The sequence below is a fragment of the Taudactylus pleione genome, unplaced genomic scaffold (assembly GCF_031769625.1).
Source record: "Taudactylus pleione unplaced genomic scaffold, aTauple2 ptg001755l, whole genome shotgun sequence".
Lineage (NCBI taxonomy): Eukaryota > Metazoa > Chordata > Amphibia > Anura > Myobatrachidae > Taudactylus > Taudactylus pleione.
Window position 1 is genome coordinate 263,298 of NW_028286152.1, and position 12,941 is coordinate 276,238.

At 49.4% G+C, this 12,941-nt stretch overlaps 1 protein-coding gene across 1 annotated transcript in view; it reads right to left on the reverse strand.

Moving 5' to 3' along the window:
• The window catches only part of LOC148439478 (arf-GAP with GTPase, ANK repeat and PH domain-containing protein 3-like), a gene marked incomplete at its 5' end in the record, with an annotated part of 50,037 nt that overhangs the window by 6,449 nt on the left and 30,647 nt on the right, over positions 1–12,941 (reverse strand). Inside the window, one exon of the mRNA XM_088464699.1 lies at positions 19–274. Within this exon, the coding sequence (XP_088320825.1) occupies positions 19–274 (256 nt within the window). The remainder of the gene's footprint in view (positions 1–18; positions 275–12,941) is intronic.

The window sequence follows — 12,941 nt, forward strand, 5'->3', positions numbered from 1 at the left end:
ATCCCTCCGGCATCTCACCCAGATCAGCAGCTGTGTGCATACGACATTGGCCATCGCCGCTGAGAGATGAAGAGCCGATCGTCCATCTCCGTCACCGTAGGTTTCGTTCACCTCCTCCTTGGTACCGTGAGCGAGCAGTGTGACCACCATTTGTAAATCATCCTCCACAACAGCCCGTAACAGCTGCTGTCCGAGTGGCACATCCGATGCGGGCAGTGGGCACAAAAACAGCTTCTGCTCATACTTTGCTCGGATCCAGCACTCCTTCTCTTCCCTGCGCCACAACAAAAGGCAGACTGGGCATCACTATTAGTGAGAAGGGCGTGATATAGAGTGCAGGATACAGAGTGCAGTCAGTGAGATACAGAGTAATACAGAGTGCAGTCAGTGAGACGGGAGTGATATAGATTGCAGTCAGTGAGATACAGAGTGCAGTCAGTGAGATACAGAGTGCAGTCAGTGAGATACAGAATAATACAGAGTGCAGTCAGTGAGATACAGAGTGATACAGAGTGCAGTCAGTGAGATACAGAGTGCAGGATACAGAGTGCAGTCAGTGAGACGGGAGTGATACAGAGTGCAGTCAGTGAGATAGAGTGCAGTCAGTGAGATACAGAGTGATACAGAGTGCAGTCAGTGAGATACAGAGTGCAGTCAGTGAGATACAGAGTGATACAGAGTGCAGTCAGTGAGATACAGAGTGCAGGATACAGAGTGCAGTCAGTGAGACGGGAGTGATACAGAGTGCATTTAGTGAGATATAGAGTGCAGGATACAGAGTGCAGTCAGTGAGATACAAAGTTATATAGAGTGCAGTCAGTGAGACAAGAGAATACAGAGTGAAGTCAGTGAGATAAAGAGTAATACAGAGTGCAGTCAGTGAGACGGGAGTGATACAGAGTGCAGTCAGTGAGGTACAGAGTAATACAGAGTGCAGTCAGTGAGACAGGAGTGATATAGAGTGCAGTCAGTGAGACAGGAGTGATAGAGAGTGCAGTCAGTGAGACAGGAGTGATACAGAGTGCAGTCAGTGAGACAGGAGTGATACAGAGTGCAGTCAGTGAGATACAGAGTAATACTGAGTGCAGTCAGTGAGATACAGAGTGATACAGAGTGCAGTCAGTGAGATACAGAGTAATACAGAGTGCAGTCAGTGAGATACAGAGTAATACAGAGTGCAGTCACTGAGACGGGAGTGATACAGAGTGCAGTCAGTGAGATACAGAGTAATACAGAGAGCAGTAAGTGAGACGGGAGTGAGAGTGCAATCAGTGAGATATAGAGTGCAGGATAGAGGGTGCAGTCAGTGAGATACAGAGTAATACAGAGTGCAGTCAGTGAGATACAGCGTAATAGAGAGTGCAGTCAATGAGATACAGAGTAATACAGAGTGCAGTCAGTGAGATACAGAGTAATACAGAGTGCAGTCAGTGAGATACAGAGTAATACAGAGTGCAGTCAGTGAGACAGGAGTGATACAGAGTGCAGTCAGTGAGATACAGAGTAATACAGAGTGCAGTCAGTGAGATACAGAGTAATACAGAGTGCAGTCAGTGAGATACAGAGTAATACAGAGTGCAGTCAGTGAGATACAGAGTAATACAGAGTGCAGTCAGTGAGATACAGAGTAATACAGAGTGTAGTCAGTGAGACAAGAGTAATACAGAGAGCAGTCAGTGAGATGGGAGTGATACAGTGAGCTATAGAGTGCAGACAGCAAGAGAGGTGTGATACAGAGTGCAGTCAATGAGATATAGAGTGCAGGATACAAAGTGCAGTCAGTGAGACGGGAGTGATACAGAGTGCAGTCAGTGAGATAACAAGAGATATGGTAAGAACTTACCTTTGTTATCTCTGTTTCTACGAAGTCCATAGGGTCCACAGGGTTGACCTTGGGGTATAGGTTGGGAACCAAATCCGGGCACCACGCAGTTAAAGCTTTTAGCTCCCAGGATGCACTTGGGTCCACTCTCCCTATAACCCCGCCCCCCAGCCAGAGGCACCTCAGATTGTAAGTAGCCAAAGGCCGGAGGAGGAGAGAAAAAGAGAGAGAAAACTGGAACACTCTAGAACCATACTCACAGAAAAGGAGACGGGAAGCCGGTGACCAGTAACACAGCCCATATGAAGCCAGGTGCGTCAGGGCGGGCGCCCTGTGGACCCTATGGACTTCGTAGAAACAGAGATAACAAAGGTAAGTTCTTACCATATCTCTTGTTTTCTACTTCAGGGTCCATAGGGGGTCCACAGGGTTGACCTTGGGGATGTCCCAAAGCAGTTCAACCAAGGGTGGGGACGCTCCTGTGCTGAGAGGAGAATCCGTCGCCAAAAAGGAAGCATCCTGAGAGGCAAAGGAAACCAATGCCTAGAACCTTAAAAAGGTATGGACAGAAGACCACGTGGACACCTAGTAAGGCAAAACAGCCGAGGCGCCACGACGAGCCGCCCACGAGGGTTACACGGCCCGAGAAAAAAACAAGCCTCAACGACAGAAATGCCCACCCATGGGTAGGCCCCTGAGGAAGACATACGAGGCCATCCAGTCAACATTTCATTATAGGCCGGCCATCGTTTCCTGTTAAAACCAGAAACCGCAGACCACCAATAAGGAGTCCGCTTACCATAAGGAACTTGAACGGATCACATAAAGCCAAAGAGGCCGGACCACAGTCCATGAGGCCACAACAGCCGAGAGGACTGGGAACTGAATGGCCATACCATAAGTTCCAGAATAATATGGAACCTAAAAACCACTTTAAGAAGAAACACAGGGCGAGAGCAACTCACACCCTGACATGATGCCCTCCAGAAGAGGGAGCCACATGAGAACGCTCCCCATTCAGACACTCTCCTGGTTGATTTAAACACCCTGAGAGAGAGAGAGAGAGCTTAAACAATAGACCATGTAATGGCTATCACAACCAGCGGTTCCATTGACTGTCCCCGGAGGGAACAAAGAACCACTACTAACTCCCCAGGAGTCCCTAGGGAGGACAAGTGGAGACATAATCCAGAAAACACTCCAAAGGATGAACTGGATATCAGAGCGGAGCAATTCCATATCTTAACCATACCGACAGTGTAGAGATCCGCACTGTCAGGAAGGCCAGGCCAAGGGTGAAACCCAAGCCAGCTGGAAGGAATGCCAGAATATCTGGAAATCCTGGACACCGGAGGATCGTATCGACAGGTACGATACCATAAGAATTATGTATGCCACAGTCCGTGGCAGATCCCAGCAAAGTCTGGCCTATCTGCTCTAAACATCTCAATGAAGACAGAGCCAGGGAAGCCCGAGGACCACAGTAGGGGCGCAGTTAAAGACAAGCGATCCAGATCCAGGGAAAAACAAGGACCCTGAGACAACAGGTCCAGATAGTGAAGCAGTAGGAACGGAGCATCGAGGAGGAGACTCCGAAAATCTTAGTACCAGTGATGTCTGGGACGACCTGGAGCCCCCAGAAGGAAAGCCCCTCCGTCTCGAATTAAACTTCCGAAGACCTCGAGGAAGAAGGGAGACCGGAGGACACAGGTACACAAAGTGGAAGGACCACTTCACTGACAAAGAGTCACTGAAGGTAGCTTCAGTACTCCTAGAGCTGGACTGTAACACCGGTAATGTGTGATCGAGTCAGAAGGCCATGGGGATCAATCCCCTCAGGGAGGCCCCCTCTGCTCACCAGGAGTTGAAACCTCTCTTGGAGAAGAGACTAGTCCCCGGGATGCACGCCGTGACGGCTGAGGAAGCCCGCTTCCCAATGGAGAGCTCCGGGAATAAACACCGCAGAGTTGGCCAGGAGAAGACCCTTGGACTATGTCAGAATGGGTGACATTCCTAACATTGCCACCCAACTACCAGTGTTGCCTAGATGGAAGCCACTGTTGTGACACTGTCGGACTGAACCTATTCAGGTTAACCGTGACAAATGGGTTAGGCCAGAGTGAAAGTCCAAGACAGCTTAAAGTATCAACAAGTTAAGTGGCAGGGCAGAAGCGACAGACGTCCAACTGCCCCGAAATGAATGCGGACCAGACACTGTCTTTAGCAAAGAACACCCTGGACGAGATGGCCATAGCCACCCGGACAGAGACCAACTCGCCTCCGTAGAAAGTATCATGGTTCGAACAGCGATCCGATGGAAAAAACTCGATCCATCTGGAGGGGAGTCAATTATGGCAAGGCCTGGAATGGAACTGAGCACATTCCACCCTACCAAAAGGTAGACACTCTGGTAGACCGCGCATCACAAAGAGTAATGACATATGTCGACTGCGTAGATATCCGCACACTCGAAGTTGAAGAGTGGAGATCTTGTCTTACGCCAGAAAAATTCTCAGATTCTGAGAATCCAGCAGTGCTCCCAGATGAAGAAAACCCTGTGAGGGATGCAGGGAGGACTTTTCTGTGACGAGAAGAAGCCCCGGTTATCCTGACCTGGCGGTAAAGTACCTTGGTGATCCTGCTAAAAGTAGGAGACCGTCCAGAGAAAGGAGCATTCGGATACACTGAACAGGTGAACTGTCAGAAAATCCATAAAGCTGGTAAACCCCGGTGGAGTTGAGGACAGCCCCAAAAGGCAGAGCCCGAAACTTACAAGTGTTGCTGTGGCACAGCAAACCTGAACCCATGCTGATGAGAGGGCTCTGTATGTACCCGTAGGTACGTATCCTGAATACTCGGATATACCATAAAATCCCCAGGTTCCAAACATCGGATGATGGAGCATGGACGATTCCACCTGAGTCAAGGCACCGTTGGAATCTGATTCAGGGATTTGAGACAGAGTATAGGCAAAGGAGGACCAGTCGGTCACCGCCCCAAAAAGAAAGTAGAACAACCAGTCCCTCACTGAGATAGTGAGGTTGGCCGAAATAGCTCTGCTTACCACAAAGACTGTATAGCTTTCTGGGATTGTAAGGCCCTGATCAGTTCTGAAGAAGGGCCCGTGTAACAATGCCTGTGAGGAGGCTGCATGAGCAATGAGAGGCCGTTGAGAATCAGTACCTCACTCTGGAAATTCCCCAGATGTAGACCTGTCCCGTCAGGCTGAGGGTATATCCTCAGGTGTAGAAACAGGGTCGTCCGGAAGTCCAGGACTGCTCGGTACTGGATACGGTGGCCCCCGTGGAGGCCGACAGCCTAGGAAAAAACAGGCCTTTAGGCTGACCCTGAGGACAAAAAGACTTAACAGAGTTAGTCCGAATGTAGTGGGAGTAGCTAAAGACGGTATCTCCCCATTAGTGATACTGCCAATGATGCAACGATCTTGTCAAGGTCAGGACCAAACAAGAACTTCCCCCTGGAAGGAGTGTGCACCTCTGCTTTCCCATAACGCAGCCATAGGGTACTGCGGCGGATACAGACGCCGCCGAAACCCTGAAAGTTAGAAGACCGGCATCCCATGAGGTAATCCCACATATGACCACTGCATATTTTGTGAGCGGCAAAAAGATATTTGAACCTCAGACGTGTTGGAGGGGAAAAACGTCACAAAAGCATCACCATGCGATGGCCATGGTAGGACGGGCAACAGGCCCTGAAAACTTGAGTACATTGATTTCAGGCAAAGTTACCACCTACGGATCCGTAAAATTCGTCCAGGCCGGGATGGGAGGCGTATTAATGCCTGTAACCCGATGATTAACATACAAATCCATCCCAGAAGGGGATTTCCATTACTTGTGAGGACCCTCAGGGAATGGGAAACAGGAGGCCTTTGTGACTCCTCGTATCTGGGGACAGCCAGACTCCCGCTATGAGATCCACCCGCTGGGCAGAAAACGGGAGATGTATGATACTGGTGCAGGATCGACATTCTCTATATCCAGAATGAGCCTGGCTACCAGCCCCAAAGCAGGGATAATAATACTTGAGATCGGCTCCCCCCCCATGTGAGAGGGAAAGAGCCGAATATACCATCCAGTTCACGGCAGAGCCACTGGTCAGTAACCACAGGGCGTATATCACGCCAATTAGTATTTCGTATAAAACGACATCCACCAGGGTGGCCGTTGTGGTAATCCCTGCAAGGGGAATGACAGACCGATGTGGTATCGGAGGTAATTCATGTACTGTGAAAAACCCCGGCAGGGAGCGATAGTCTGTGACACAGGGGTAAATTGCAAGAAATTGCGAGATACCCCGAGTTCAAAAGGGCAGTATGGTGAAGTAACTCCCAGCGAGTGACAATAATGGGGCCCGCCCGGCGATCCTCAAAGGAGAGGATCCTGAGAAACAACGCCCTTTAAGGGGGTCGTGCAAGGGGCCCGGCACCAGATGGTGCCGCATACGTAAACCTTTCTGAGTTAAAATCCTCCGCACTAATTCCTGCAGGCTATGACTTGCAGGATAGCAATAATGGGTGCAGTATCGTGTGCAATCTCCTGGTCAGATATATCTGACTATCTTGACGGAAATATTAAGCAGCGCCATACCGGTCCTGACTGACGCTAAGACTAGCTGCAGGAACCCATTATCAGCGTACGCAACTCACAGTTCCATCTAAAATATGGCAACGTGCAGCACGCAACAGTATGTGACAAACCTCACAGATATTAACAAATATATATATGTGAGGTCTCAGAACCACCCCAGGTACACCTGTATTAGGGCAGATAAAGAAAAGGGATAGATATACACTGACAGGTGAGAGAAAAAGCAGACAGTCAGCACTAGCATAAGTCACATACAATGCAGACATATATACTGTACATACATAAGCATGACATATAATATACTGCACAATGTCGCTACATTCAACTGCCCAGATTCAGTGTCTGGGAAGGCTATAGTGCTGTGTACACTCACCCAAAATGGCCAGGTACGCAGGGGGACTGGGCTCACTGACATCCTAAGAGTTCTGCAGCACCACAGAGAGAAAATGGCCGCTGGAGACCTCAGAAGAAGCGTGGCCCGCGGAGGAAGCAGCTCAGCGACGCCAGACTGTATTATTGAAAGGCGCGCTGAGCTGAGGGGAGGAGCCGCTAGACAGGGAAGGCTTCCTCCCCTGGCTAGCAATTAACCCCCCGGGATGCCGGCTCCCGCTGCCGCTATAATCCCTGGTGGGCTGTGGACACGCGGGGTATGCCTCCATGGAGGGGGAGCCCGCCGCCACCGCTAGCGCCTCCGGTCTGTCCCCAGAGACCGGAGGCATAAGGCTGCATGTACACGCGGGTCACCGCAAGCGGTGACCACGCGACTTACCTGTCCCCGTCGATCCGGCAGCAGCCCAGGGATTCCTCCAGAGCCCGGCTAGTACAGACTCTGGGGTCCCGCTGCGATCCCCAGATCTGTACTGGCGTCGCAGCGCCGGCGGGGTGTAGGAGCGGCAGCTCAGACGTCCATTGGACAGTCTGATGCTGCCGCTCTGAAGAGTAGTAAAAAAATAATAAAATAAAACTCTTTTAAGCTTAGGGGCTGCTAAGCAGCCCCCCTGCAGTAACGGTGACCCGACTCCGGCCGGGCACCAACTTAAACTGAGGTGCCTCTGGCTGGGGGGCGGGGTTATAGGGAGAGTGGACCCAAGTGCATCCTGGGAGCTAAAAGCTTTAACTGCGTGGTGCCCGGATTTGGTTCCCAACCTATACCCCAAGGTCAACCCTGTGGACCCCCTATGGACCCTGAAGTAGAAACAGAGTGCAGTCAGTGAGATATAGAGTGCAGACAGCAAGACAGGTGTGATATAGAGTGCAGTCAGTGAGATATAGAGTGCAGGATACAGAGTGCAGTCAGTGAGATACAAAGTTATATAGAGTGCAGTCAGTGAGACAAGAGTAATACAGAATGCAGTCCGTGAGATATAGAGTGCAGATAGCAAGACAGGTGTGATACAGAGTGCAGTCAGTGAGATACAGAGTAATACAGAGTGCAGACAGTGAGATACAGCGTAATACAGAGTGCAGTCAGTGAGATACAGAGTAATACAGAGTGCAGTCAGTGAGATACAGAGTGATATAGAGTGCAGTCAGTGAGACAGGCATGATATAGAGTGCAGTCAGTGAGACAGGAGTGGTACAGAGTGCAGTCAGTGAGATACAGAGTGCAGTCAGTGAGACAGGCATGAAAAAGAGTGCAGTCAGTGAGACAGGAGTGATATAGAGTGCAGTCAGTGAGACAGGAGTGATATAGAGTGCAGTCAGTGAGACAGGAGTGATAGAGAGTGCAGTCAGTGAGACAGGAGTGATATAGAGTGCAGTCAGTGAGACAGGAGTGATACAGAGTGCAGTCAGTGAGATACAGAGTAATACAGAGTGTAGTCAGTGAGACGGGAGTGATACAGAGTGCAGTCAGTGAGATAGAGTGCAGTCAGTGAGATACAGAGTTATATAGAGTGCAGTCAGTGAGACAAGAGTAATACAGAGTGCGGTCAGTGAGATGGGAGTGATACAGAGTGATACAGTGAGCTATAGAGTGCAGACAGCAAGAGAGGTGTGATACAGAGTGCAGTCAATGAGATATAGAGTGCAGGATACAGAGTGCAGTCAGTGAGACGGGAGTGATACAGAGTGCAGTCAGTGAAATACAGAGTAATACAGAGTGCAGTCAGTGAGATACAGAGTAATACAGAGTGCAGTCAGTGAGATACAGAGTAATACAGAGTGCAGTCAGTGTGATACAGAGTGCAGTTAGTGAGATGCAGACAGCAAGACAGGTGTGATATAGAGTGCAGTCAGTGAGATATAGAGTGCAGGATACAGAGTGCAGTCAGTGAGATACAGAGTGATACAGAGTACAGTCAGTGAGATACAGAGTGCAGGATACAGAGTGCAGTCAGTGAGACGGGAGTGATACAGAGTGCAGTTAGTGAGATATAGAGTGCAGGATACAGAGTGCAGTCAGTGAGACGGGAGTGATACAGAGTGCAGTCAGTGAGATACAGAGTGCAGTCAGTGAGATAAAGAGTAATACAGAGTGCAGTCAGTGAGACGGGAGTGATAGAGAGTGCAGTCAGTGAGATACAGAGTGATACAGAGTGCAGTCAGTGAGATACAGAGTGCAGTCAGTGAGATACAGAGTGATACAGAGTGCAGTCAGTGAGATACAGAGTGCAGGATACAGAGTGCAGTCAGTGAGACGGGAGTGATACAGATTGCATTTAGTGAGATATAGAGTGCAGGATACAGAGTGCAGTCAGTGAGATACAAAGTGCAGTCAGTGAGATACAAAGTTATATAGAGTGCAGTCAGTGAGACAAGAGAATACAGAGTGCAGTCAGTGAGACAGGAGTGATATAGAGTGCAGTCAGTGAGACGGGAGTGATATAGAGTGCAGTCAGTGAGATATAGAGTGAAGACAGCAAGACAGGTGTGATATAGAGTGCAGTCAGTGAGATAAAGAGTAATACAGAGTGCAGTCAGTGAGACGGGAGTGAGAGTGCAGTCAGTGAGATATAGAGTGCAGGATACAGGGTGCAGTCAGTGAGATACAGAGTAATACAGAGTGCAGTCAGTGAGATACAGAGTGCAGTCAGTGAGATATAAAGTGCAGGATACAGAGTGCAGTCAGTGAGACGGGAGTGATACAGAGTGCAGTCAGTGAGATACAGAGTAATACAGAGTGCAGTCAGTGAGATATAGAGTGCAGACAGCAAGACAGGTGTGATATAGAGTGCAGTCAGTGAGATAAAGAGTAATACAGAGTGCAGTCAGTGAGACGGGAGTGAGAGTGCAGTCAGTGAGATATAGAGTGCAGGATACAGGGTGCAGTCAGTGAGATACAGAGTAATACAGAGTGCAGTCAGTGAGATACAGAGTGATACAGAGTGCAGTCAGTGAGATACAAAGTGATACAGAGTGCAGTCAGTGAGATACAAAGTGATACAGAGTGCAGTCAGTGAGATACAGAGTAATACAGAGTGCAGTCAGTGAGACAGGAGTGATACAGAGCGCAGTCAGTGAGATACAGAGTGCAGTCAGTGAGATACAGAGTAATACAGAGTGCAGTCAGTGAGATACAGAGTAATACAGAGTGCAGTCAGTGAGATACAGAGTGATACAGAGTGCAGTCAGTGAGATACAGAGTGATACAGAGTGCAGTCAGTGAGATACAGAGTGCAGTCAGTGAGATACAGAGTAATACAGAGTGCAGTCAGTGAGACAGGAGTGATACAGAGTGCAGTCAGTGAGATACAGAGTAATTCAGAGTGCAGTCAGTGAGATAAAGAGTGCAGTCAGTGAGATACAGAGTGCAGTCAGTGAGATACAGAGTAATACAGAGTGCAGTCAGTGAGATACAGAGTAATACAGAGTGCAGTCAGTGAGATACAGAGTAATACAGAGTGCAGTCAGTGAGATACAGAGTAATACAGAGTGCAGTCAGTGAGATACAGAGTAATACTGAGTGCAGTCAGTGAGATACAGAGTGCAGTCAGTGAGATACAGAGTAATACAGAGTGCAATCAGTGAGATACAGAGTAATACAGAGTGCAGTCACTGAGACGGGAGTGATACAGAGTGCAGTCAGTGAGATACAGAGTAATACAGAGTGCAGTCAGTGAGACGGGAGTGAGAGTGCAGTCAGTGAGATATAGAGTGCAGGATACAGGGTGCAGTCAGTGAGATACAGAGTAATACAGAGTGCAGTCAGTGAGATACAGCGCAATACAGAGTGCGGTCAGTGAGATACAGAGTAATACAGAGTGCAGTCAGTGAGATACAGAGTAATACAGAGTGCAGTCAGTGAGACAGGAGTGATACAGAGTGCAGTCAGTGAGATACAGAGTAATACAGAGTGCAGTCAGTGAGACAGGAGTGATACAGAGTGCAGTCAGTGAGATAACAAGAGATATGGTAAGAACTTACCTTTGTTATCTCTGTTTCTACGAAGTCCATAGGGTCCACAGGGTTGACCTTGGGGTATAGGTTGGGAACCAAATCCGGGCACCACGCAGTTAAAGCTTTTAGCTCCCAGGATGCACTGGGTCCACTCTCCCTATAACCCCACCCCCAAGCCAGAGGCACCTCAGTTTGTAAGTAGCCAAAGGCCGGAGGAGGAGAGAAAAAGAGAGAGAAAACTGGAACACTCAATAACCATACTCACCGAAATGGGAGACGGAAAACCGGTGACCAGCCACACAGCCCATATGAAGCCAGGTGCGTCAGGGCGGGCGCCCTGTGGACCCTATGGACTTCGTAGAAACAGAGATAACAAAGGTAAGTTCTTACCATATCTCTTGTTTTCTACTTCAGGGTCCATAGGGGGTCCACAGGGTTGACCTTGGGGATGTCCCAAAGCAGTTCAACCAAGGGTGGGGACGCTCCTGTGCTGAGAGGAGAATCCGTTGCCAAAAAGGAAGCATCCTGAGAGGCAAAGGAAACCAATGCCTAGAACCTTAAAAAGGTGTGGACAGAAGACCACGTGGCCACCTAGTAAGGCAAAACAGCCGAGGTGCCACAGCGAGCCGCACACGAGGGTCACATGGCCCGAGAAAAAACAAGCATCAACAACAGGAAGGCCTACCCATGGGTAGGCCCCTGAGGAAGACCTACGAGGCCATCCAAGTCAACATTTGGTTATAGGCCGGCCATCCTTTCCTGTGAAAACCAGAAATCTCAGACCACCAATAAGGAGTCCGATTTCCGTAAGGAACCTGAACGGATCACATAAATCCAAAGAGGCCAGACCACAGTCAATGAGGCCACACCAGCCGAGAGGACTGGGGACAGAATGGCCGTACCATAAGTTCCAGAATAATATGGAACCTGAAAACCACTAAGAAGAAACACAGGGCGAGAGCAACTCCCACCCTGACATGATGCCCTCCAGAAGAGGGAGCTACATGAGAACGCTCCCAATTCAGACACTCTCCTGGTTGATATAAACACCCTGAGAGAAAGAGAGAGCCTAAGCAATAGACCATGTAATGGCTATCACAACCAGCGGTTCCATTGACTGTCCCCGGAGGTAACGAAGAACCACTACTTACTCCCAAGGAGTCCCTAGGGAGGACAAATGGAGGCATAATCAAGAAAACACTCCAAAGGATGAACTGGATACCAGAGTGAAGCAATTCCATATCTTAACCATACTGACAGTGTAGAGATCCGCACTGTCAGGAAGACCAGGCCAAGTGTGAAACCCAAGCCAGCCGGAAGGAATGCCAGAATATCTGGAAATCCTGGACACCGGAGGATTGTATCGACAGGTACAATACCATAAGATTTATGGCTGCCACAGTTTGTGGTAGGTCCCAGCAAAAGCTGATCCATGTGCTCTAATCATTCCAACGATGACAAAGCCAGGGAAGCCGTAAGACCACTGTAAGGACACAGTCAAAGACAAACGACCCAGGTCCAAGGCAAAACCAAGGACCCTGAGACAACAGGTCCGGGCAGTGAAGCATCAGGGATGGAGTATCGATGTAGAGACTCCGAAGATCCAAGTACCCCTGACATCTGGGGCAAGCAGGAACCACCAGCAGGAAAGCATCTCCGTCTCGATTGAAAACACTTCCAAAGACCTCGAGGAAGAAGGGAGACCGGAGAACACAGGTACACAAAGTGGAAGGACCACTTCACCGACAAAGAGTCGCTGAAGTTTGCTTCAGAATCCCCAGAGCTGAACTGTAACACCCTAGTGTGATAAAGTCAGAAGGCCATGAGGGTCACCTCAGGGGGGCCCCCCCTGCTCACCAGGAGATGAAACCTCTCTTGGGGAAGAGACTAGTCCCCGGGATGCACGTCGTGACGGCTGAGGACTCCCGCTTCCCAATGGAGAGCTCCTGAAATGAACGCTGCCGAGATGGTCGGGAGGAGACCCTCGGACTATGTCCGAATATGTGACATACCTGTCATTGCCACCCAACGAACAGTGTTGCTAAAAAGGAAGCCACTGTCCTGACCCTGTCGGACTGAACCTTTTCAGGTTCACCGGGAAACAAGAGTTATGCCAGAGTAAGTTAATTGACAGGGTGGAATCGACAGACGTCCAACTGCACTGAAAA